The following is a 27,631-nucleotide window of genomic DNA, read 5'->3' on the forward strand; positions in this document are numbered from 1 at the left end:
GTTATTTCAATCATCCTGTATGTTGTGGGAGCAGCAAATTCATAATTTACAATGTGTAGTTTCCATCTGCCTGTGAGAGTTTAGAACCTGACACAGATTTCGAAGTCGTGGTCAAAAAACAAAATGTATGTCGGTGTAAAAAGCTGAAGTGGTACATTGCTTGGACGTGTTACAGCAGAAAAAACAACATATCAAACAACAAAACAAGGAACCTCTCTTGCGACTGAGTCTGTGGGATATGGTCCTCCTACAGCACAGGCAAAGAAACTTTACACCTGTCTATGCAAGTGACCTTGATGACTGGCCACCTGCTCCAGTATATTTAATAGGATCGCCACATATGCTTGATGCCAGCACACAGATGGTATGTGGTTTCCTGATATACTAGAAGAGAGAGATTCACTAAAAATCTTATTGAATTCTCTATCAGAAAATATTAGCAAAGATTTTCTTTTTGTAGTTCGTAGCTTTTTCTGTTGTATGGTACAAACTAACGATGATAGAGACATGTTTGGGTGACAGATGTGAATGTACCCTGAGGGACACAGATCTCCTTCAGACTGCAGTAACCTTATGCAGTTTGGAAATGTACTGCACTGCAGTAGCAAAACCCTCGTCCTTCTGCCAGTTCCCGTAACTGCTCGTACTGTATTTCCTACGACCTCATGTTGCAGCAGAGCAAAAGCTTTGTTTGGCACTGGCCTTACAAGCCGTACACGTTTGCTGTTGCGGTCGTCCTTCTAATAGCTGGTCGCTTATTAGATGATTACATCTCTCTTCCTAATTCATTCATACCACTCAAAAAAAAAAGTGAGACATGTCTGTCCATCACAGATGTTCACTTAATATTGTTTAGTGTCCTCAGTAGTCAGTTATTGGCGAAGCATTATTCTTAGTAGGTGATGTGGGATAGGTTCACTGTGATCAGCAGTCTTATAAAGTATGTGTACTCTGGTCATTGTTCCAACATGTGCAAACACAATGGCTTCGTCCTGTCATAAGGGGACGTATGTATTGGACGTGGAAAATCACGATAGCTAAAGAAGGTAGTGAAATATTTTATACGGAAGTTATGTCCAGTCATCAGGAAGATAAATATATTTATATTTCCAGAGCCACAGCGGTCAGGAATGGGTATTTCCAATACTTCACTCATTGTGGAATGTCTTCAGATTGAGGCTGCATATTTCCAGCTTACAGTGGGAACTGTCCCCAACTGGACAGGCTGGAGTACAAGAATGCTGCTGACCAAACTGTGTTGCCCTCTAGGTGGCTGAATGGCGAGCTAATAATCAGTATGTGTTTGGCAGTCTTCGTGATCATGTGTGTTCTCTGTGGAAATTTGAGAAGATTCAGTATGAATGTGTGTTTGCGTTGCACAATTATTTCCTCCCATGTAAATTGTCCATGTAAATTGTCTTCGCATTTCCCGTCTTTATTTGGTAGAGAGAATATCGATTGTGATGTGTGTTCTTTGCATCTAGATAGTGAAGTTCAAGTGGAAGAGACATTTACCGGTTCTCTAGACGTGGGAAACACCTTAGTTGACTTTGTAAAGTACAAGGTTGATTTGGAATCTGTTTTATCATTGGCACCAGTAATCACTAAAAAATACGTGTTGAACTACCAGTCCCCTCTATTTTTTTCGAGTTTTCACATAAAGATCTTCGCTAAGGAAATAAGTTTCTAGTTACTCAATGGTTTGCAGCATGTCCCACCTTGCTATAGTTTTGGGTTTTTAGAGATATAATTTCCACTCTTTGTCTTCGAAATTATACTGTGCAAGCAATCGGTGGCATACTGCTATGGGGCAGATATCGAGAACTACCGCTTAAATGCTACAATTTTCTGGCAAATAATGTGAAAATACATACGTTCTTGTAATCCCAACGTCTGGAGATGACTGTATAAAGCATGGCAGGTCAGGGCCGGAAATGTAACGCCCTTGTGCTGGGGGAACCAGCCCAGTCTTTGTACACCACTTTGGAAGGTGACCACTGTCCATGAAGGGTGATCTGATCGCGTATCAGGCAAGTGTGTGGGGGCAGTTGACTCCTGACCGTTGGCCACGGTGGATGACCGACCGACCTTGCAGGAAGTACTCGTATCTAGTGCCACGACTATGTACAGTGGACGTGCTTATGTTTTCTGGGATCAGTCTGTCTTTGGGGTGTATTTATGAGTGTCTGGTGGTCGATAGCTATATGCAGAATGCAGACGCAATGATTTTTTATGGTGCAGGACACGAATTGTGTTTACTACAGCGATATGTAATCGTTTCTAATGATACAGCACGGTTGGAGGTCGGTTTCGCACAGAAAAATTCAAGCTTTCCTCGACAGTAGCAGAGTACTGTAATGGAGGAAGTGTCTTTCGCGATAGTTCCCGTATTTCCTGATCTGTAGAGCTCTTTTTCAGAGTTTAACTGTATGTTGTATTTTTTCGATCTGTGCAAAATAGCTTTACCAGTGAAAGTCTCGTAATCTGTCCGTCTGCAGAAAATGGCGGACAGTGCCCCCACACTGGTAGCAGCAGTGTGGTGGGTAAATTCAATAATAACCAATTAGACTGCTCTATTCACAGGAAGTTCCATGACGTCAGAGAGTCACAAGACAAGAGCCTCTACAGACAGGTTCGAACAAGACAGGAGCTACGTTCGATGACATCTGAGAGTCACATGATGTCTTCTTCCTTTGGGTGTTCAGAGAAGAGTCCAAACAGACCATCCTCCTCTGGTTCAGACGGGCGGGGTGCTTACCCACACCCATCCTTTTGGCTTTAGACCATCTCCAGACCAGCAGCTCTAGGACCTCGAAAATTCACCGAAAATCCAGCATTTTTCTCATCTGTAGGACAGTGCTTCGAATATTGTTTTTGTAATTGTTCTGTGCTTGGACACCAGTGTGTGCTTCGAGAAGTGAGGAAAATAAACGTCCCTGACTTCAACAGCAAATGTAAACTACGCCCACTCACCGGTTCACAGAAGTGATGTACACTACAGCAGCTGTAGGGCTCAGCAGTTCTTCTCGTTCTCTGGCAGTGCCCTTCAAACAAGCAGCTGAAACTCGAAAAGTGATGCGCGTCCTGTTTAGAATTAGTTCCGAATATCATCATTTTGACGTGTGAAGTCAGATATTGCAGCTGACATCGGATTCGGGATCTGTTTCCCACAAAAGCATGCGAAGTGTTTCAGGGAGCTTTCACAAGTGCGGAGCGATCTGAGTGCTTGTTCAAATGCAGTGGTAGCATTCCTTGGAATAAAACATGTAACTACAGCTCAAATTGTTTAAATATTCGTGTGTTACCTGCGAAGCTCTCGCTCTTTGTGCTGTCGTACATTTATTTCCTATGACATCTTCAAGATATATGTGTGACAATAATCCACACCTTGCTTAAGCATCAGAGTTAATAACTCCCAAAGTAGTTCGTGTTCAATGACAAGGGGCAACCGTGCACTGGGAATGGGAAGGACGAAGGCTGCATGTATTTTCAACGTCACAGGAACTATTTAGCATGTGGCCACCCTGTGACTGCCCGGTGATGGTGCTGTGAGCCCAGTATGGAGACTCTGTTGCAGGAAGTGTGCGTGCCAGAGTGGGTGAACGTCTTGCTTCTTGTGCTTTGGAAGACTGATTGGATTTATCGAATGATCCACAGTTACAGCCCATGCATTTATCAGCATGAGTTGTGGAGTGTAACTTAGCCCCACCTGGCTGCATCTTCATTATTTGATGAAATCTTCTTGATACATCCATCAAATATCATTGCTTTCCAAGCATCGTGCAGGTACCTATGGAGACAGTCCTCAGCTGCATAATTACAGTTAATACACACGTTGAACTCCTCCTCCTACAGCACAGACATCTCATCCACTGAACACATAATACACAGTAAACAGTTACATCTGTCCTCTTGGGGAACTCGGCACAGACTGAGCGGATTGACCCCAACATTTTTCCTCGGATCACCATCTTGGATTATGTCACAGGAGGTGAAGGGGTAGGTTCAACAGCGCGCTGTGGTGGTGGTATTGTGAACTAGATCAGTTGGACTCTGGGCCTTACGATGAACACACTAGATAGAGCTACTGTCTATGACAACTCAAATTGTTTAAATAAACAATATACTGCAATGAATAAAAAATAAAGGCTTATGTTTGTCCTATTAGCAACCCAGAACAGACTGAGTCCTTTCCACTTCAATTTCCAGATGTGGGAGTGTGGAGGAGTGGTGGGAGCAGGGGAGGGGAGGGGAGGGAAGGAGGGAGGAGTTATGTTAGTGGAGGTAGACCAATGGACCTATTTCCCGCCAAAATTTTGAGTTGGCACCATGACATCAGTGCAACATTCCCACATCTATGTCCGCCATCTTGGATCTACCATCTTGAATAAATTGGCAGCAATGCAGTGTGGGAGCACACTGCCCTTGCCCCACTATTACCGAGTGCATGTTGGCTTTCTTTTCGGCAATGAGCGCTATCTTCCTAAGGAGCTCCATAACACATCAAACATTGCTGATTCCGATAGGTGGCGAACCATTGCTCACGTGTGCCTGCTCGGATCCTGCTGATGGCACAGGCACAGGGCAAATAGGAGAGGCCAGACAGCCAAGTTCTACATTGGCCTCAAGCAGCGCTAGTGACTGCTGAGCAGACATGTTCCATTCCTTGAGTCATGAAATGGACTAGTTTGCAGCGAATCAAGATCCATTACGACAGTGTGGCGGTGAATGTGGCACAAATGAATATTAATGGGGCTACTACAGTTACGGCGTCCAATGGCGCGGCAGTAAGAAAAGGCATTTAAACTGGATAACTGTCTAACAGATAATTACTGGACTCTCGGAAAATAAAAAGGACCAGCTAAACAGTTGCTCAAAGAAATTTACTTTACTTTCGTTGGCTACTCATGAATCAACTGACACCACCACATCCCAGTTGTTATTATTTGTACGTGGAATAACGTACGAGTTTGAAGTAAGTGAAGAGTTGATCGGAATGAGTTTATTTTCAGGGCAAATTAGTAGTAGTGATACGTTCACTGTTCTCCTGGAACCTTGTTCGGACCTTGATTTAGATCTAAGTTAGCAATTATTATGACTGACGGAGTGCCTTCCATGGTAGGAACTCAATTCTTGGTTGGTATAATTACTAAAACAGCATTTAGGATCGCAAGGGTTTGATTCAGATACATTGCGTAGCCTACCAGGAAACTTTTTGCTCAAACGAAATATGTTTCGAACATGTCATGAAAGTTCTGGTTCCAACAATCATAAAATCTCATCGTCTCAGTCGCAGACAGTTTATAACTTTTCTTAAAGACACTGACAACGAATATGATCTGATTCTTTTACACATAACTAAGATGGCTAAGTCACGGTAAAACGCTGTACCGGTTTCTGAATTTAATTGACGAAATTGAATTTTGTGGTAAGGTCATATGGGACCAAACTGCTGAGATCATTGGTCCCTAACCTTACGCACTACTTAATCTAACTTAAACTAACTTACGCTAAGGAGAACGCACACAACGTGCCCGACGGAGGACTCGAACCTCCGACGGAGGGAGCCACGCGGACCGTGACAAGGCGCCCAAGACCTTGCGGCTACCCCGCGCGGCTCGAAATTGAAATTTTCATGACTGGAAAGGACAGAAATATCTCAGAACTAAAAAATACGACCTGGCTGTGTGACTTAGCACTTTTGGCTGACAATACTACTCATTTAAACACATTAAGTATGCGGCTTCAAGGCAAAACTCACTGAATTACGCAACTTGACCTGTTTCAAACCCAACTGAAGTCCAGAAATTATGTCCATTTTCGTAATTACAAGAAAGTGAGAAACAGTTAATTGCAAACTTTAAGAGTACGAATATATACAATGAACAAGTTGGTAAGTTGATATCAGCCTTCAAGTCTTGCACCCCTGATTTTCACAAGGCAGAGTCATTGCTTTATTTATTTAGCAATCTTTTTGCTATTTTGCCTGAAGATATACCCGAAGCGATGCAATTGGATGAAATGCTGAAGCGCTGCGATGAAACAAATCTGTTGTATTTCTACCATTGTAGTAGTAGAAAGAATTAACAGTCATTTCAGGTAATGCAATAAAATGTGCTGTGTGTATCGCGTTCTCCATTACAGGTGTAGAATTTTTTTTACAATATCCGATTCGTTTTTGTTTCCTCGATAAGTTATAGTTCTTCTGCGTTTCAGTTTGCTACTGACAAAATATCCGTCTGGACATATCTCCAAACTTGTGGCCAATGTGGGTGACGATATTGGACTGCAAAATATTAGTTGTTGGTACACTGTGGAGGAAGATTGCCTGAACGGGTTGTTGTTTTCATGTAGTAGATGTGGACATACCTTCACATTCTGCAATTTGGATCAGTAATAACCGGCGGCTTGAAATCTAAGGGTCGACGCATTCAGAAGATATTTTCTGCGATGCACCTTGTTTCTTGCTCTTTCTGATAAAATAACAATCATTCTACATCATGGTACAGCGGATTTAATTACGTTTAATAAGACTCCGGGTAATTAAAGTTTCAGTCAACCCTCACGAAAATCCAAGGAAGTCCAAAGACGTCTTCAACAAGAAGCCCACTGTAGATCAGTCCTCTAATAATTTCAGCAATCATGATGAAGGACATTGTATTTGATGAGTCAGTTTGTGTTTACAGGCCAATCCATTGAATGACTTGTTATGGCAGATATCACGTTAGCCGACAGGTGTTTGCGTTGTTGTTGTGGTCTGCCTTAAGACTGGTTTGGTGCATCTGTTCTCGCTGTTCTATTCTGTGCAAGAGTCTTCTTCTCCAACCACATGAACCTGTTTACTGTAGCGAAGCCAAGTCTTCCTCTACAATTTTTACTCCCCATACTCCCCTCCATTATTAGTTCTCCTGATGCCTCATGCCCTGTCAACCGATCTCTTCTTTCAGTCAATAAATTATGCAATAAATTTCTTTTCACCATGATCCTATTTGCTCGACCTGCCTATATGATCTTCACGAACCTTCTATATTCTATACTGAAACGCCAAAGAAACTGGTACAGGCGCCGCGTGGGATAGCCGCTCAATCTAGAGCGCCTTGCCACAGTTCGCGCGGCTCCCCCCCCCCCCCCCCCCCCCCCCCCCCCCCCTCCCACGGCGTCTGAGGTTAGAGTCCTCCCTCCGGCAGGGGAGCGTGTGTTGTCCTTAGCGTAAGTTAGTTTACGTTAGATTAAGTAGTGTGTAAGCCTAGGGACCAATGATCTCAGAAGCTTGGTCCCATAAGAACTTATCACTACCACTGGTACAAACATGCTTATTCAGATACAGAGATATGTAAACTGGCAGAATACCGCGCTGCTGTCAGCAACGCCTCTGTTGGACAACAACAATCTGGTGCAGTTGTTACACCGGTTACTTCTGCTGCAAAAGAAGCTTATCAAGATTTAAGTGAGTTTAAACGTGGTGTTATAGTCCGCGCATGAGCGATGGGACACAGCATCTCCGAGGTAGCGATGAAATGATGATTTTCCCGTACGACCATGTCACCAGTGTACCTCGAATATCAAGGATTCGGTAAAACATCAAATCTGCGACACCACTACACCCGGAAAAAGATCCTGTAAGAACGGGACCAACGACGACTGAAGAGAATCGTTCAACGTGACTGAAATGCAGCCCTTCCGCAAACTGCTGCAGATTTCAGTGCTCGGTCCTCAACAAGTGTCAGCGTCCGAACCATTCAACGAAACATCATCGATATGGGCTTTCGGAGCCGAAGACCCACTCGTGCATCCATGATGACTGCATGGCACAAAGCTTTACTCCTCGCCTGGGCCCGTCAACACCAACATTGCGCTGTTGATGACTATAAACATGTTGCCTGGTTGGACGAGTCTCGTTTCAAACTGTATCGAGTGGATGGATCTGTATGGGTATGGAGACAACCTCGTGTATCCACGGACCTGCATGTCAGCAGGGGACTGTTGAAGCTGGTGGATCCTCTGTAACTGCGTGAAGCGTGGGCAGTTGGAATAATATGGGGCCCCTGATAGGTTAAATACAACTCATACAGGTGACACGTATATAATCATCCTGTTTGATCACTTGCACCCATTCTAGTCCATTATGCATTCTAGCAGGACAATGCAACACCCCAAACGTCCAGAACTGCTACAGAGTGGATCCAAGAACATTCTTCTGAGTTTAAACACTTCCGCTGGCCACCTAACTCTTCAGAAATGACCATTATTGAGCAGAGGTGGAATGCCTTGCAACGTGCTGTTCAGAAGAGGTCTCCACCCCCTCGTACTCTCTCGGATTTATGGACAGCCCTGCAGGATTCATGGTGTCATTTCCCTCCAGCACTACTTCAACTTTTTGTCGAGGCCATGCCACCTCGTGTTGCGGCACTTCTGCATGCTCACGGGGGCCCTACATGATATTAGGCACGTGTACCAGTTTCTTTGGCTCTTCAGTGTGTATTCCAAAGGCCTCAGAAGACACAGAGAGATTAACCACAGGTTTATAAGAAGTCCCCTAACTGTCTTCGTACAGAAGTGAAAGACTCGCTCATATTTATCTATATTTCTAGATAGGTACTTAACAATGACCAACTGTTTGCCCTTACTTCAGCCACATACTTCTACATCGTTCTTGCCAAATTTAACGCTTCGAAGAAATGAACACGTTAACATCCCGATCTGACGTCCGTTTTTACGATGAAATCTTCAGAGACGGTACTCAAGCTTGGAATATGAAAGGATGAGTAAGAAAACTTGGATTGTCTTTTCCAGGAAGCCGTCCCGGGATTCGATTTAAGCAATTTGGCAAAATAAAAAAAAAATCTCGATCTAAAGAAGTGAATTTGAGTGTAGGACCAGTACTTATCCACGGGCTCACTTCGTTAAATGTTTGAAAGCTCGTAAGCTGGACATCTGTCAGTTCAAGCCACGTAACAGCGTGTTTAGGAAAAACGAACAAATTGGATCATGATTGAAGTGACAAGTGAAAACGAACAACGTGGATCATGATTGAAGTGACAAGTGAAAACGAACAACGTGGATCATGATTGAAGTGACAAGTGTTTGAAGCGCACAACAATGTTTCCTTCTGACACTGTGTCCCATCATCCTTTATGACAATATACGATGCCACAGGGCGAACCCTCTGCAGGAGCTAATGCATACGTGGGGGTGGGAGGTACTGGATCATCCATCGTATTCACCCGATGCGAATCAGTACGATTACAACCCGTTCGCAGAAATGAAGAAACCTCTTCATGGCACACGCTACAACACAAGAGAAGACATAATCTGTGACATAGATCGGTCCTGGCGAGACATCGGCACAGATGGACACGCTGACAGTGTACGACGCCTTTCATCTCTGTGGAGAAAAGCGATCGGGATGTGGGGCCATTATACTGAGGGCATGTAATACAGTCAACGTCTGTCAATAAAAGTCTGGCAGGTATTATAACCGTGTTGCCACTACTTTTTATTCAACCCACGAACACTTAATATCTGTTAAGGATCTGTAACTGCTGAAGTTCTACATTACACAAGAATGCTAAAGAATACATAGTAATGTAAGCTGCATAATGTAAACACAAACTCCGTTCACAGGTACCGACCGACCGCCTTGTCATTCTCTGCCAGTGGCATCTTTGACTCGGTACGGAGGGACGTGGGGTCAGCATACCGCTCGACAGGCCGTTGTCAGTTTTATTGACATCGAGCCGCTACTAAACGGTCAGGCAGCTCCTCTGTTCACATCACCAGGCTGAATGTACCCCCTCCCAGTCCTTCCACCAAGGAAAAATCCACGGCTGTGCCGAGAAGCGAACCCGGGCCCTCCGCATAGCAGACGTCCGCGATGATTACTCAGCTTCGAAGGCACTCAGTGCATAAAAATTAGATTCGTGACTCCTTCACTACTCCGAACTTTGTAGAGATTTGATAAACAGTTCTCATGTGCATATCAATATACAGCACTGGCCATTAAAATTGCTACACCAAGTAGAAATGCAGATGATAAACGCGTATTCATTGGACAAATATATTATACTAGAACTGACAGGTGATTACATTTTCACGCAATTTGGGTGGATAGATCCTGAGAAATCAGTACCCAGAACAACCATCCCGCCTGGGCATTGAGTCAAACAGAGCTTGGATGGCGTGCACAGGTACAAGAGTAGTGACTGGCGTATTGTGACGAGTCAGTTGCCCGGCCACCATTGACCAGACGTTTTCAATAGGTGAGAGATCTGGAGAATGTGCTGGCCAGGGCAGCAGTCGAACATTTTCTGTATCCAGAAATGCCCGTACAGGACCTGCAAACATGCGGTCGTGCATTATCCTGCTGAAATGTAGGGTTTCACAGGGATCGAATGAAGGGTAGAGCCACGGGTCATAACTCATCTCAAATGTAACGTCCTCTGTTCAAAGCGCCGTCAATGCGAACGAGAGGTGACCGAGACGTGTAACCAATGGTACCCCATACCATCACGCCCGGTGATACGCCTGCATGGCGATGAGGAGTACACGCTTCCAATGTCCGTTCACCGCGATGTCGCCAAACACGGATGCGACCATCATGATGCTGTAAACAGAACCTGGATTCATCCGAAGAAATGACGTTTTGCCATTCGTGTACCCAGGTTCGTCGTTGAGTACACCATCGCAGGCGCTCCTGTCTGTGATGCAGCGTCAAGGGTAACCGCAGCCATGGCCCCCGAGCTGATAGTCCGTACTGCTGCAAACGTCGTCGAACTGTTAGTGCAGATGCTTGTTGTCTTACAAACGTCCCCATCTGTTGACTCAGTGATCGAGACGTCGCTGCACGATCCGTTACAGCCATGCGGATGAGATGCCTGTCATCTCGACTGCTATTGAATACGAGGCCGTTGGGATCCAGCACAGCGTTCCGTATTACCCTCCTGATCCCACTGATTCCATATTCTGCTAACAGTCATTGGATCTCGACCAACGCGAGCAGCAATGTCGCGATACGATAAACCGCAATCACGATAGGCTACAATCCGACCTTTATCAAAGTCGGAAACGCGATGGTACGCATTTCTCCTCCTTACACGAGGCATCACAACAACGTTTCACCAGGCAACGCCGGTCAACTGCTGTTTGTGTATGAGAAATCGGTTGGAAACTTTCCTCATATCAGCACGATGTAGGCGTCGCCAACGGCGCCAACCTTGTGTGAATGCTCTGAAAAGCTAATCATTTGCATCTCATAGCATCTTCTTCCTGTCGGTTAAATTTCGCGTCTGTAGCACGTCATCGTGGCGTAGCAATTTTAATGGTCAGTAATGTATACAGACGCAATATCGTTGTGCGATATATTTTCACGATATTTGGATCACCAGCTTTCTCCTCCAGATGTTACTCCAGGTCACACATAAACTACAAGAAATGACCATCCTGATAACATCTACATCTACATCTACATTGATACTCCGCAAGCCACCCAACGGTGTGTGGCGGAGGGCACTTTACGTGCCACTGTCATTACCACCCTTTCCTGTTCCAGTCGCGTATGGTTTGCGGGAAGAACGACTGTCTGAAAGCCTCCGTGCGCGCTCTAATCTCTCTAATTTTACATTCGTGATCTCCTCGGGAGGTTATAAGTAGGGGGAAGCAATATATTCGATACCTCATCCAGAAACGCACCCTCTCGAAACCTGGCGAGCAAGCTACAACGCGATGCAGAGCGCCTCTCTTGCAGAGTCTGCCACTTGAGTTTATTAAACATCTCCGTAACGCTATCACGGTTACCAAATAACCCTGTGACGAAACGCGCCGCTCTTCTTTGGATCTTCTCTATCTCCTCCGTCAGACCGATCTGGTACGGATCCCACACTGATGAGCAACACTCAAGTATAGGTCGAACGAGTGTTTTGTAAGCCACCTCCTTTGGTGATGGACTACATTTTCTAAGCACTCTCCCAATGAACCTCAACCTGGTACCCGCCTTACCAACAATTAATTTTATATGATCATTCCACTTCAAATCGTTCCGCACGCATACTCCCAGATATTTTGCAGAAGTAACTGCTACCAGTGTTTGTTCCGCTTTCATATAATCATACAATAAAGGATCCTTCTTTCTATGTATTCGCAATACATTACATTTGTCTATGTTAAGGGTCAGTTGCCACTCCATGCACCAAGTGCCTATCCGCTGCAGATCTTCCTGCATTTCGCTACAATTTTCTAATGCTGCAACTTCTCTGTATACTACAGCATCATCCGCGAAAAGCCGCATGGAACTTCCGACACTATCTACTAAGTCATTTATATATATATTGTGAAAAGCAATGGTCCCATAACACTCCCCTGTGGCACGCCAGAGGTTACTTTAACGTCTGTAGACGTCTCTCCATTGATAACAACATGCTGTGTTCTGTTTGCTAAAAACTCTTCAATCCAGCCACACAGCTGGTCTGATATTCCGTAGGCTCTTACATTGTTTACCAGGCGACAGTGCGGAACTGTATCGAACGCCTTCCGGAAGTCAAGAAAAATAGCATCTACCTGGGAGCCTTTATCTAATATTTTCTGGGTCTCATGAACAAATAAGGCGAGTTGGGTCTCACACGATCGCTGTTTCCGGAATCCATGTTGATTCCTACGTAGTGGATTCTGGGTTTCCAGAAATGACATGATACGCGAGCAAAAAACATGTTCTAAAATTCTGCAACAGATCGACGTAAGAGATGCAGGTCTATAGTTTTGCGCATCTGCTCGACATAAGAGAAATCAGAGCTAGAACTGAAAGATTTAGGTATTCATTTTTGCCACTTACTATTCTTAAGTGCAACAATAGGATAATGGTGTGAAGGTTGTGTGCACACCCTGCCAACGCATAAGTCTGAACTGTTGAATTATCACGCAGAAATAGAAATACTGAAGCAATACAAATTTATACTTCCAGTTTCGAAGTACATACGTGTCAGACTCTCTTGCTAAAGTATTACTACCGTACTAATTGCTTTCCAGGTTTTTCGGGTCCAAAATTGATTTGTAACTCCATGAAAAATATGTTGTTGTTGTTGTGGTCTTCAGTCCTGAGACTGGTTTGATGCAGCTCTCCATGCTACTCTGTTCTGTGCAAGCTTATTCATCTCCCAGTACTTACTGCAACCTACATCCTTCTGAATCTGCTTAGCGTATTCATCTCTTGGTCTCCCTCTACGGTTTTTATCCTCCACGCTGCCGTCCAATGCTAAATTTGTGATCACTTGATGCCTCAGAATATGTCCTACCAACCGGTCTCCTCTTCTTGTCAAGTTGTGCCACAAATTCCTCTTCTCCTCGGTTCTATTCAATACCTCCTCATTAGTTATGTGATCTACCCATCTAATCTTCAGCATTCTTCTGTAGCACCACATTTCGAAAGCTTCTATTCTCTTCTTGTTCAAACTGTTTATCGTCCATGTTTCACTTCCATACATGGCTACATTCCATACAAATACTTTCAGAAACGACTTCCTGACACCTAAATCTATGCTCGATGTTAACAAATTTCTCTTCTTCATAAACGCTTTCCTTTCCATTACCAGTCTACATTTTATATCCTCTCTACTTCGACCATCATCAGTTATTTTGCTCCCCAAATACCAAAACTCATTTACTACTTTAAGTGTCTCATTTCCTAATCTAATACCCTCAGCATCACCCGACTTAATTCGACTACATTCCATTATCCTCGTTTTTCTTTTGTTGATGTTTATCTTAAATCCTCCTTTCAAGACACTGTCCATTCCATTCAACTGCTCTTCCAAGTCCTTTGCTGTCTCTGACAAAATTACAATGTCATCGGCGAACCTCAAAGTTTTTATTTCTTCTCCATGGATTTTAATACCTACTCCGAATTTTTCTTTTGTTTCCTTTACTGCTTGCTCAATATCCAGATTGAATAACATCGGGGAGAAGCTACAACCCTGTCTCACTCCCTTCCAACCACTGCTTCCCTTTCATGCCCCTCGACTCTTATAACTGCCATCTGGTTTCTGTACAAATTGTAAATAGCCTTTAGAGCCCTGTATTTTACCCCTGCCACCTTTAGAATTTGAAATATAGAACCACAAAAAAATACAACACATCATGACTCGATATATCAGCATTCATTCTAACGAAACAACTGCGATTATTCTGAAAAGGTATGTGGTCGGATACATTTCAGAACTGTAAGCGTTAGTCACTGATAATGTCAGTCACTGACGGTAATGGATTAATACTGTAGAATAATTCAGGATGTATAGAGATTTTTGATGAAGTATCTTTATTACTCCAGTCTCAAATCAGATTACATGTACGTGATGGTCCTAACTGTTGGTTGATGAAGTCCGTGAAGGCGGCCACCCAGGTGAATACGGAGGGGGTGCCCACAGTTGCACAGTTCCATATTCCCCACGAGACGATTCCGATGAGGGTGCCATCCTGGACCAACGGATAGCCAGAGGCGCCCTGCACAACCAGATCACACAGTCACCAAACACAGTGTCACAGGTACACCAAAGGGCTGCCCAGAACACTACACTACTGCATCAATATAAATTCTTCAATTGTCAGTGGATCTGGACAAAAAATTAGTCATCACCAGGAGACAAGACGCTAGTATCATGTAACACTGACTCTAGCTTTGATGTGGAGTCAGTTCGATAAGTTTCGTGAGGTAAGCTACATCCAATGAAAGTTACTCATTCATGATAACATCTCGTAGAGCAAATAACTTGCAAGGATGTTGATGGTTACTTTTCACTTGCTGTTCCATATAGTCTCAGAAACTTTGTGCGAGGCCACTCGAGGTTCGACAGACTGCCAACGTGTTCGTCAGAGCAGGAACTTATGCCTGCAGACCTGCGAACATTGTCATCTTGGAAAATGGGAGTGTCCACACCATACTCACCATGAAGGTGTGCCGGCAGGAGTGGCCGTGCAGTTCTAGGCACTGTAGTCTGGAGCCGAGCTACTGCTACGGTCGCAGGTTCGAATCCTGCCTCGGGCATGGATGTGTGTGATGTCCTTAGGTTAGTTAGGTTTAATTAGTTCTAAGTTCTGGGGGACTGATGACCTCCGCTGTTAAGTCCCATAGTGCTCAGAGCCATTTGAACCATTTTTTTCATCGTGTAGTCATAGTCACGTCCAAATACGGCAGTTCTTTCTGTCATTCTCAACATCGAACCATTTTATTGCGGTGATTCCATACCAACCGTCTGGCAATCACACGCCTTTTTACTGGCTCACTTTAATGCTGGAAGGTCATATGACGCCATGGAACTAGTTCTACACAACCTAAAGTGGAACACCAATAGTTTGTCTAGTGATCTTATGGTTACATGTGTTTCATCTGTTGCGGTATTGGTTGCACCAAGAAATTCCGTGAGTTTGGGACATACCCATTAAGCTCGAACTCAGTCTGTTTATTTCATTGCATCTGAAGCCGGAACGTGACTGACCGATTGCGGGACAATCTACCTCATATTTCCTTGTATAAAAAAAAACCCACAAGACAGCCCTAGATATTTCAGATAACTGAAACTCGAATCCTTCCCGTTTGGCGATTTAAGATAAACGAGTGCCTTCTTATGTTCTCGACAGATGTACATGGTACCTCATCCAGCACTGTTCAAGTGACTTAACAACAGGCTGCCCCATCAGAACAGACGATCCTGGTAGCCGTGTACCGTGCAAGCGGAGATGCTTCCGTCGACAGGGCCGGCGCAGACGTTGTTGTCGTTGACCGGGCTGTCGGGCACCAGTTGCGCGCACTCCGTGTTGCTGATAACGGTGACGTCGACCCACTGCAGGATGTGGAAAAATGCCGATTCTGGTGCTGGTGCTGCCCCAGCCAGACAGCGTCGCCGACGATCCAGCTGCAAGGAAAGTCAGGTCTAGCTGGAAACATTGGACTGTGTGGCTGTACGAGGGGTTTCAGTGCAATCTGAATTACCAGTAGTGCCAACCAAAAGAAAAGTTCATATCATGTGAAGAAAACAATTAGTGGTCAGTAAAAGTACTGACACAATGAGTAAAACAATCATAAGTTGCTAGTAGTGACACCATTCGAGAGATAGGTACCCATGAAAAGAACACCTGTCAGTGTTAACTGACTCACCACTTGGGACGCATCCAGCGGTAGGCAGCGGTATGGCCTGGTCTTCAGCTGGAAGATGGCGACGTCGTTGATTGCGACGTTACTGTAGAACAAACAACATCAGAGTACCTTAACATCCATATTCATTTTGAAAAAGTAATGTTGGTACAGTTGCATATATCTGTGCCTCAGTCCATACAGACATCTAACTTCTAGCCAGAGAGGTCTACCACAAACATTGTCCCTGTGTGCTGAAAGACGGAACGACCATCTTCACAGTGCACTAATACCCACGTTATTAACAGGTTAAATCAATGACCATTCTTGTTGTTCTGTCGCTACCACAGAGAGCCAAATTCATCAGAAGAATGAAAGATGTTTGCATACTTATTGTAACATACTAAAACTACAGAGTCACTCGGGAAGGCAGTAAGGATAATGTCGACTTATTAGTCAATGAAAATGATCAAATGCTGGACTGAAACCTTCACTCTGCGCTGATATGAAACTCCCTGGCGGATTAAAACTGTGTGCAGAACCGAGACTCGAGCTCGGGACTGGTTCGCAGGAGAGCTTTTGTGAAATTTGGAAGGTAGGAGACGACGTACTGGCAGAATTGAAGCTGAGAGGACGGATTGTGAATAGTTCTTGGGTAGCTCAGGCGGCAAGGCAGTTGCCCGGGTAAGGCCAAGGACCTGAGTTCGAGTCTCGGTTCTGTACCCAGTTTTATTCTGATCAAATGCTACTTGTCACATTACTTCGTGTATTCAGTTCCAAATAAATAGCGCGGTATTTATAAGAATGAGTACACAATCATTCAGTCTATTTGAAGAATTCCCAACACTTTCAGGAGAATAAACAGAATAACTGACTGTCTTTAAAGTAAATATTACAATAGAGATTAGTACTCTGCCAAGAAAAACGTTAAAACTGTGTCCTCCTGATACGGCAGTTGCACACGTCGAAATATGTAACACATTACGTTTGAAAGAAATTCCTCCAGGAATCCTTCCTTTTTTTAGAACCATATTGGTATAGATATTTGTTGTTGTTGTGGTCTTCAGTCCTGAGACTGGTTTGATGCAGCTCTCCATGCTACTCTATCCTGTGCAAGCTTCTTCATCTCCCAGTACCTACTGCAGCCTACATCCTTCTGAATCTGCTTAGTGTATTCATCTCTTGGTCTCCCTCAACGATTTTTACCCTCCACGCTGCCGTCCAATACTAAATTGGTGATCCCTCGATGTCTCAGAATATGTCCAACCAACCGATCCCTTCTTCTAGTCAATTTGTTCCACAATCTCCTCTTCTCCCCAATTCTATTCAATACCTCCTCATTAGATATGTGATCTACCCATCTAATCGTCAGCATTCTTCTGTAGCACCACATTTCGGAAGCTTCTATTCTCTTCTTGTGTAAACTATTTATCGTCCAAGTTTCACTTCCATACATGGCTACACTCCATACAAATACTTTCAGAAACGACTTCCTGACACTTAAATCTATACTCGATGTTAACAAATTTCTCTTCTTCAGAAACGATTTCCTTGGCATTGCCAGTCTGCATTTTATATCCTCTCTACTTCGACCATCATCAGTTATTTTGCTCCCCAAATAGCAAAACACTTTTACTACTTTAAGTGTCTCATTTCCTAATCTCATTCCCTCAGCATCAACCGACTTAATTTGACTAAATTCCATTATCCTCGTTTTGCTTTTGTTGATGTTCATCTTATACCCTCCTTTCAAGACACTGTCCATTCCGTTCAACTGCTCTTCCAAGTCCTTTGCTGTCTCTGACAGAATTACAATGTCATCGGCGAACCTCAAAGTTTTTATTTCTTCTCCATGGATTTTAATACCTACTCCAAACTTTTCTTTTGTTTCCTTCATTGCTTGCTCAATATCCAGATGGAATAACATCGGGGATAGGCTACAGCTCTGTCTCACTCCCTTCCCAACCACTGCTTCCCTTTTATACCCCTCGACTCTTATAACTGCCGTCTGCTTTCTGTACAAATTGTAAATAGCATTTCGCTCCCTGTATTTTACCCCTGCCACCTTCAGAATTTGAAAGACAGTATTCCAATCAACATTGTCAAAAGCTTTCTCTAAGTCTACAAATGCTAGAAGCATAGGTTTGCCGTTTTTTTAATCTTTCTTCTAAGATAAGTCGTGGGTCAGTATTGCCTCAAGTGTTCCAACATTTCTACGGAATCCAAACTGATCTTCCCCGAGGTCGGCTTCTATCAGTTTTTCCATTCGTCTGTAGAGAATTCACGTTAGTATTTTGCAGCTGTGACTTATTAAACTGACAGTTCGGTAATTTTCACATCTGTCAACACCTGCTTTCTTTGGGATTTGAATTATTATATTCTTCTTGAAGTCTGAGTGTATTTCGCCTGTCTCGTACATCCTGCTCACCATATGGTAGAGTTTTGTCAGGACTGGCTCTCCCAAGGCTGTCAGTAGTTCTAATGGAATGTTGTCTACTCCAGGGGCCTTGTTTCGACTCAGGTCTTTCAGTGCTCTGTCAAACTCTTCACGCAGTATCATATCTCCCATTTCATCTTCATCTATATCCTCTTCCATTTCTATAATATTGTCCTCAAGAACATCGCCCTTGTATAGACCCTCTATATACTCCTTCCACCTTTCTGCTTTCCCTTCTTTGCTTAGAACTGGGTTTCCATCAAAGCTCTTGATATTCATACAAGTGGTTCTCTTTTCTCCAAAGGTCTCTTTAATTTTCCTGTGGCAGTATCTATCTTACCCCTAGTGAGATAAGCCTCTACATCCTTACATTTGTCCTCTAGCCATCCCTGCTTAGCCATATTGCACTTCCTGTCGATATCATTTTGAGACGTTTGTATTCCTTTTTGCCTGCTTCATTTACTGCATTTTTATATTTTCTCCTTTCATCAATTAAATTCAATATTTCTTCTGTTACCCAAGGGTTTCTACTAGCCCTCGTCTATTTACCTATTTGATCCTCTGCTGCCTTCACTATTTCATCCCTCAAAGCTACCTATTCTTCTTCTACTGTATTTCTTTCCCCCATTCTTGTCAATTGTTCCCTTATGCTCTCCCTGAAACTCTGTACAACCTCTGGTTCTTTCAGTTTATCCAGGTCCCATCTCCTTAAATTCCCACCTTTAGATATTAATAGAGACGTATTTGGATAGATACAAATAACGATCTACCCGTTCATGATTACCATGTTCCTCAAAAGTTTTGCAAAATATGTTCTTCAGATTGGTTGAACACTACTGAAAATACACGGTCCACTCACATTAATGGATCAACACCACTATTCTGCGTCAACGTGCAATAACCATTCGCAGACAGCAAGTGGCACCACTAGCAGTGGAGGGTATATGAAGCGTGTCACGAGGATACTGAAAATAGTGCAGTTGTTGCCGTGATGCGGAAACGGAGCGATTCATCTGACGGCCAAAAGAGCATTATCATTATCTTTCGGGTCAAACTGAAGCAGCAGACACCTGATTCATGCATTTATGCTGACTGCTGTTAATGGGAGACGAAGGCTGGAATATGCACGCCATTACCGCAGCTGGACATCCACTGAGGGGTGACAGGTGGACTTCCCAGATGAATCACGTTTTATGCTCCATCAGACAGATGGCCCTTGGCGTGTACGGCGTGAAACGTCTGAAAGCTGAGTCCCTGCAACAATCGTCGGAAGGGTTCAGGCCGGAGGAAGGAGCTTGGTCTGCGAAATGATTTCTTACCATTTACTGGATGATCTCGTCATTCTGTATAGTACAATGGATCAGTGTATATCCATCTATGCTTATAGACCATGTCGATCCTACATGCAGTTTATTTTTCCTCGGTACGATAGCATCTACTAGAAGGACAATGTAACGTCTCACGCAACTTGCAATCTACCAAGCTACCCGGATCTGTGGTACCTCCTCTATAGGGCCGTTCGCGCCAGGGATCCTCAGCCAAGAAACATCGCGCAGCTGATCACGGCAGTGGAGTCGGCATGGCTCCAAATCCCTTTCGGCACCTTTCAGAACCTCAGTGACTCCCCTCGTGCACGTCTAGCAGCCGTCCTCGCTGCTAAATTCGGTTATTCAGGCTTTTGACAGTTTCTGGCAGTGTACCTCTCTCAGAGTTTCGGTTCTAGAAGAGATTTGCCACTGATCATACCTTCTACGATATCACAGATCAGTATTAAAATATTTTAATGATTAAATTCCACACACTACAAATATTTGTGATGTGGATATGACCTTTATCTGTACCTCTCTCAGAGTTTCGGTTCTAGAAGAGATTTGCCACTGATCATACCTTCTACGATATCACAGATCAGTATTAAAATATTTTAATGATTAAATTCCACACACTACAAATATTTGTGATGTGGATATGACCTTTATCTGTACCTCTCTCAGAGTTTCGGTTCTAGAAGAGATTTGCCACTGATCATACCTCCTACGATATCACAGATCAGTATTAAAATATTTTAATGATTAAATTCCACACACTACAAATATTTGTGATGTGGATATGACCTTTATCTGTACCTCTCTCAGAGTTTCGGTTCTAGAAGAGATTTGCCACTGATCATACCTTCTACGATATCACAGATCAGTATTAAAATATTTTAATGATTAAATTCCACACACTACAAATATTTGTGATGTGGATATGACCTTTATCTGTACCTCTCTCAGAGTTTCGGTTCTAGAAGAGATTTGCCACTGATCATACCTTCTACGATATCACAGATCAGTATTAAAATATTTTAATGATTAAATTCCACACACTACAACTATTTGTGATGTGGATATGACCTTTATCTGTGGTAATCGTACCACAGAGAAACTTAAAATTTATGGTTGTCAAGAGACAATGCGCACTTCTTTAACTTAAAATTGAACTAATAGGGAGCATTCATGTTAAAAACTCCAGGCAGTTTTCATAATATGTTATTTTGTCAATAAGAGGAGTTAACTATAGGTGCTCCGCAGGTTTCACTACATATTCCACTGCTGTTCTTTTTGTACATAAATGGACACAAATTTTAAACAGATGAAACTAATGTAGTTGCTTTATAGTACGGAACAGATTTTCGCTTTCAGGAGTATTCATTTATCACATTCTTAAGTTTGCAACGCAAGCTAGTCCAGGCTCATAAGAACAGAATAGTAAACATTCGTCACACATGCTCTGCATTATCAAACAGCTCAGATGTCGATATTTAAGTATAATTATATTCCAGAGATCTCGTCGATAGCGTCCATCCAACCACTGGAAGAAAATTTCAAATATCTCATGGTACGTTTCCAACGTTTTCATTGACACCGATCGTAGTTGTACTTTTCTCATGACCTACTTCAGTGTGCAGCAATTGGTAACAGACGTTGGTAATACCTGTCAATCAAACCTCAATAAAAGAGAACGTGTGTGTAATTATTGGCGACACGTTACTAAAGCTGTTACAAGTTTCGAACACGCCGAATGCAAACAGTGTCTGTATCACTTACAAATCTTCCTGGTAGGATGGATGTCTTATCTGCTGGGCCACTTGCACCCTCTGCTCGATGGCCGAGTCACTCGTCCGGGAGTTGACACCAGCCACGACCTGAAACACACAACACAATACACCATCACAGAGAGCTCTTCCCATTTCTTACAAGAGTTTTAGCTGTCATTATTTTCGAAAATACTGACTACACCAAATTTCTGGGAACCTATCTGAAACATATCTGTCTTCTGAGCAACTATGTGAAATTCGTTTGCTCAACGAACAAGCAGGTGACACAAAGACAAATTGGCAGTGTCACTGCCATGAACATCGGCTCACACTCTACACCGAAAAGAAAACAGTTACTTTTTAGGGTTTAACGTGGGACTTGCTACAGCTAGATAACCAGAGAAGTTAATCGACGCCCTCTTATTAGCATAGATAAAACAAAAATGATCAGGACGCTTTTCACTGACGAGTAAAGAATTAACTGCATGACGACAATCCAGTCAAGTCTGGACCCAGGGAGGGTAATGTTATTGAGATCAAAACATCCCTCCCAAACCCCCCTTCCCCCTCGCCCACCCCCAACCCAAATGAATCGATGTAATACTTTTGTATACACTAGTTTGCAAATTTCTTAGCCAACTTACTTAGAGTAAAGTACAATGAGAACGAGGAATTTCGAAAATCGCAAGGAAGTGTGTAAAATCAGAAACTATGTTTGACAAAGGGGACCCTTGATTTCGTAGCCAGGCCAGGAAAAATGGCCTGTTCATGACCTGACCATAGATTATTGCAACAACAAATCCGACACAGTTTGTCAGTCCACAGGTAGAACCGGTAAACCAGAGGAAAACTGCGTAACGCAGTACAGAAAGGAAAAGACGATTTTTTGCGATGTTAAGCAGAACAAACTGAATAAAACCGTGTTCCTCTAATTTACTCTACAGCTTTTGTACTAGGCTAGCGTTCTCACACGGACTGCTAAGTGAAACACTGCTAATGATGATTGCGCCCTTAGGTTTTATATTGTGCAGATTATGACGTTGTCGGAGTAGTGAGAGTTTGTTGGAAGTAAACAATTCCATGGAAAATGTAAATCCCAAGTGTTCAGATGAATCCTATCCAAATTATGTGCCGGCCGCTGCGACCGAGCGCTTCTAGGCGCTTCAGTCCGGAAACGCGCTGTTGCTATGGTCGTAGGTTCGAATCCTGTCTCAGGCGTGACTGTGTGTAATGTCCTTAGGTTACTTAGGTTTCAGTAAGTCTAAGTCTAGGGGACTGATGACCTCAGATGTTAAGTCCCATAGTGCTTAGAGTCATTTGGACCATTTGAACAAAATTATGTATTTGTCTGCTTGCAATTTCTTGGGAGTTAGGTTAAGGTGATGTATTTTGAATTGGATTGTTTGGGGGAGGAGACCAGACAGCGAGGTGATCGCTCTCATCGGATTAGGGAAGGACGAGGAAGGAAGCCGGCAGGCCCTTTCAAAGGAACCATCCCGGCATTTGCCTGGGGCGATTTATGGAAATCACGGAAAACCTAAATCAAGATGGCCGGACGCGGGATTGAACCGTCGTCATCCCGAATGCGAGTCCAGTGTGCTAGCCACTGCGCCACCTCGCTCGGTATTAATAAGCAATGTAAATAAATAAATATTTTACGATCCCTATTTTTTTTCCAACCTCCGATCGGTTGCGAAATTAACACTAAAGTGAAAATCTGGCCAAGCTTTATGCAGATGTGTTGCGCTCGTCTATTGGCTCACGTCGCACTTTTTACCTCTGAGCGCCCAGCATGTACGTGAAGACACCTAGAACAATGGTGTCTCCCGTCAAGAATAAAGTGCACGGTGAGGCGTTTCGCCTGATTTCATGCACCCCACGTAACGAAACCGTGATAAATATCGTTTTTCATTAGAATTTTCGGCCGCATACTACAGTCCTGACTTGGAGCCCTCTGATTTTCATCTCTTCGCTGTCATGAACCACTGGCTGTGAGGGCAGGATTTTGGGCACAGACAGCGAGCTGCAGACCAGCGTAAGGAATTGGCAGAAAGCACAGGCGGCTACTTTTGTAAAACGAAGGTATTGGAATGTCTGTACCATGCTGCAAGAAACAGCTAAGTCGGAGCAGCGACTGTGTAAAGAAATAGCTGGAATGTTAGCTAAATGTTGCAAATAAAATGTTTCCGATTATCACTGTGATCTTGATTTCTTTCCGTTTTGCGACTGATTGGAGGTTGAAAAAAAGCAGCTTTCGTACTTAAAACATTTAAAACATGCCATCATTAATATTATTGTTTAAATCCTAGGCATCAGTTTCACGTTGAAAGTGAGGGTGGTAGCAAGTGGAGACAGTGCCAGCGCACACTGCGAGCCCTCCTCCGGAGCCTAATCCCGGAGCCGCGTCGGTGACCACTATAGAGACATCCAATATAGAGACATTAAGCAGATGCTTAATGAAGTTAGCAGTAAGTCCACATTTATTAATCGCTTCTTCTTTTTGGAAATCCATTCTCGAGTGAAGTGTTTTGCGCTTCTGTCAGCTAATAATGCAGGAAACGCTCATAATGAGCCATGAAAGGTTAACATTTGAATGGCTCGCTGTTCTCTGTCTTGCTTGAGATTACGTGACCGAATTGGCAGACTAGTTGTGACAGCTGAGCGCTGTGCGAGCCGCTCACCTCGTAGTGGCCGACGACTGCCGGGTCGAGGCAGTGTCCGGCCGTGACGACAACACTGGCGGACACGATGGAGCCGCCGCACGTGTGGGAGGCGATGCTGAACATCACCCACTGCAGCGACACCTGGTACGGGAACTGGCCTGCAAGGCGGAGACAGCGGCTGTAGTCGACACATCCGTACAAAGCACGGCATCTGGCACTACCAGAGTGAAACATGTCGGATGCAACGGGTCAGAACCTCATGAGGAGCTGATCAAAGTGCGTCAACTTAACCGAAATAGCCAAAATACACAACTGGCCATTAAAATTGCTGCACCAAGAAGAAATGCAGATGATAAACGGGTATTCATTGGACAAATATATTATTCTAGAACTGACATGTGATTGCATTTTCACGCAGTTTAAGTGCATAGATCCTGAAAAATCAGTACCCAGAACAACCACCTCTGGCCGTAACAACGGCCTTGATACGCCTGGGCATTGAGTCAAACAGAGCTTGGATGGCGTGTACAGGTACAGCTGCTCATGCAGCTTCAACACGATACCATAGTTCATCAAGAGTAGTGACTGGCGTATTGTGACGAGCCAGTTGCTCGGCCACCATTGACCAGACGTTTTCAATTGGTGAGAGATCTGGAGAATGTGCTGGCCAGGGCAGCAGTCGAACATTTTCTGTATCCAGAAAGGCCCGTACAGGACCTGCAACATGGGGTCGTGCATTATCCTGCTGAAATGTAGGGTTTCGCTGACATCGAATGAAGGGTAGAGCCACGAGTCGTAACACATCTGAAATGTAACATCCACTGTTCAAAGTGCCGTCAATGCGAACAAGAGGTGACCGAGACGGGTAACCAATGGCACCCCATACCATTACGCCGGGTGATACGCCAGTATGGCGATGACGAATACACGCTTCCAATGTGCGTTCACCGCGATGTTGCCAAACACGGATGCTACCATCATGATGTTGTAAACAGAACCTGGATTCATCCGAAAAAAAGACGGTTTGACATTCGTGTACCCAGGTTCGTCGTTGAGTACACCATCGCAGCCGCTCCTGTTTGTGATGCAGCGTCAACTGTTCTAGGCGCTACAGTCTGGAGCCGCGCGACCGCATGCAGCGTCAACTGTTCTAGGCGCTACAGTCTCGAGCCGCGCGACCGCTCCAGTCGCAGGTTCGAATCCTGCCTCGGGCATGTATGTGTGTGATGTCCTTAGATTAATTAGGTTTAAGTAGTTCTAAGTTCTAGGGGACTGATGACCTCAAAAGTTGACTCCCATAGTGCTCAGAGCCATTTGAACCATTTTTGCAGCTTGAAGGGTAACTGCAGCCATAGTCTCCGAGCTGATAGTCCATGCTGTTGCAAACGTCGTTGAACTGTTCGTGCAGGTGCTTCTTGTCTTGCAAACGTCCCCATCTGTTGACTCAGGGATCGAGACGTGGTTGCACGATCCATTACAGCCATGCGGATAAGATGCCTGTCATCTCGACTGCTAGTGATACGAGGCCGTTGGGAACCGGCACAGCGTTCCGTATTACCCTCCGGAACCCACCGATTCCATATTCTGCATTCAGTCATTGGATCTCGACCATCGCGAGCAGCAATGTTGCGATACGATAAACCGCAATCGCGATAGGCTACAATCCGACCTCTATCAAAGTCGAAAACGTGATGGTACGCATTTCTCCTGCTTACACAAGGCAGCACAACAACGTTTCAACAGGCAACGCCGGTCAACTGCTGTTTGTGTATGAGAAATCGGTTGGAAACTTGCCTCATGTCAGCTCGTTGTAGGTGTCGCCACCGGCGCCAACCTTGTGTGAATGCTCTGAAAGCTAACATTTGCATATCACAGAATCTTCTTCCTGTCGGTTAAATTTCCTGTCTGTAGCACGTCATCTTCGTGGTGCAGCAATTTTAATGGCCAGTAGTGTAATATCTGTGCAGTTACTAGACAGTCATTTACATGACAATGTTTTTTTGCTGCTTGGCGAACATCTCGTAGGGGCGTGTTGGTGTACTCGAAGGTGAACAGGTGTCTTTGGGAGTATGTAAGATGCAGTACCTCACCTAAGGTGGCATCTGAGCCGCCGACGATGCGTCCGTGTACCCGGCCGAACCTCCTTTGTGGACCGCTGTGTGGGATGCGGCGGACGGGCAGCTCAGCCGCTGGAACACAGCAAACACCACAATGAACACTCTACGGCGAGATGAGGCGCTCCACCCGTCTCTAATGACACATAAGAAATTGACAAAACGTTAAGTGCTGCCGATGATGAAAGAGTCACATGGAGATTATTGTTTGTCTTTAGGCACATACATATGTATTCTCAAACGAAGTGTCCGCGGAATTTGTTTCGTGTGATGGTACTGAATCACAAATGAATAGAATAAGAAATCGTCCTTTGTCTATACGCAGTTTCAGTGCTTTACTGTCCAATGGCAAATGGGGTGCCAAACCTACCGTGGTCAGAACTTCAGCCCAAGCTTTGTGCTTCTCAACTGCCGAATATGCCTGCCCGGTATGGTGCAGATCCGCCCACGCAAAAAAGGTAGCTGTTAGCTTGAATGAAACATGCAGGATAGTGACAGGTTGCATGAAACCAACCCCCATAGAAAATCTTCACAGGGCCGCAGGTTTCACAAACCCTGACTCACGTAGGAAAGCCCATGAACATACCGAGCAGCTAAAACAAACCTTTGATGCCCGTCTCTCAATATTTGGCCTAGAGTGTGGCCCCAGCAGACTCAAATCCAGACGCCGTTTCCTAAGCTGCGCCTTAGATGAGCACCCCATCTACTATCCACTAAGAGAGGACCCACCAAGCGGCGTTTCTGGTGATTGGAAAACCTGGAGAACGCTTAACCGCATCAGAACTGGGGTGGCTCCTGTGAAATCTAATCTGATCAAATGGGGTTTGCTTGACGAAAATGACGACAAATGCGACTTCGGCACTCGACAGGACATGGAACATCTTCTACAATGCCCTGCCTGCCCCCACAGATGCACCCTCGACGATCTATGGCTGGCTAAAAAAGAAGCATTGGACATTGCCCAATAGTGGGCAAAAAAATTGTAGTTTCCGGACAATAAAAAGTAAAGTTCAGTGCTTTAGTTCCAACAACACACGTAATTAAATCTCCGTGATATTTCTTAAAAGGAAATTACTCCGTGGCCTAAGTCATCTTTCTGTGACTAATGTTTCGTCTCCTAGTGTTGGTGACATCATTAGAAGGTATACTGACGCAATTAGTATTTTCAAACACACATTCAGTATGCCCAACTGTTTATGCGTAACTACGCGACGGTTGAGTCGTGGC

The 27,631-nt window shown here is 44.2% G+C and overlaps 1 protein-coding gene across 1 annotated transcript in view; it reads right to left on the reverse strand.

Annotated features, from left to right (window-relative positions):
• The window catches only part of LOC124593761 (transmembrane protease serine 9-like), a 108,133-nt gene that overhangs the window by 79,964 nt on the left and 538 nt on the right, over positions 1-27,631 (reverse strand). Inside the window, exons 2-7 of the mRNA XM_047132113.1 lie at positions 26,381-26,479; positions 24,309-24,448; positions 21,638-21,735; positions 16,139-16,220; positions 15,708-15,896; positions 14,331-14,487 (exon numbers count right to left, since the gene is read on the reverse strand). Coding sequence (XP_046988069.1) covers positions 14,331-14,487; positions 15,708-15,896; positions 16,139-16,220; positions 21,638-21,735; positions 24,309-24,448; positions 26,381-26,479 — 765 coding nt within the window. The remainder of the gene's footprint in view (positions 1-14,330; positions 14,488-15,707; positions 15,897-16,138; positions 16,221-21,637; positions 21,736-24,308; positions 24,449-26,380; positions 26,480-27,631) is intronic.

The sequence above is a fragment of the Schistocerca americana genome, chromosome 1, assembly GCF_021461395.2.
Source record: "Schistocerca americana isolate TAMUIC-IGC-003095 chromosome 1, iqSchAmer2.1, whole genome shotgun sequence".
Lineage (NCBI taxonomy): Eukaryota > Metazoa > Arthropoda > Insecta > Orthoptera > Acrididae > Schistocerca > Schistocerca americana.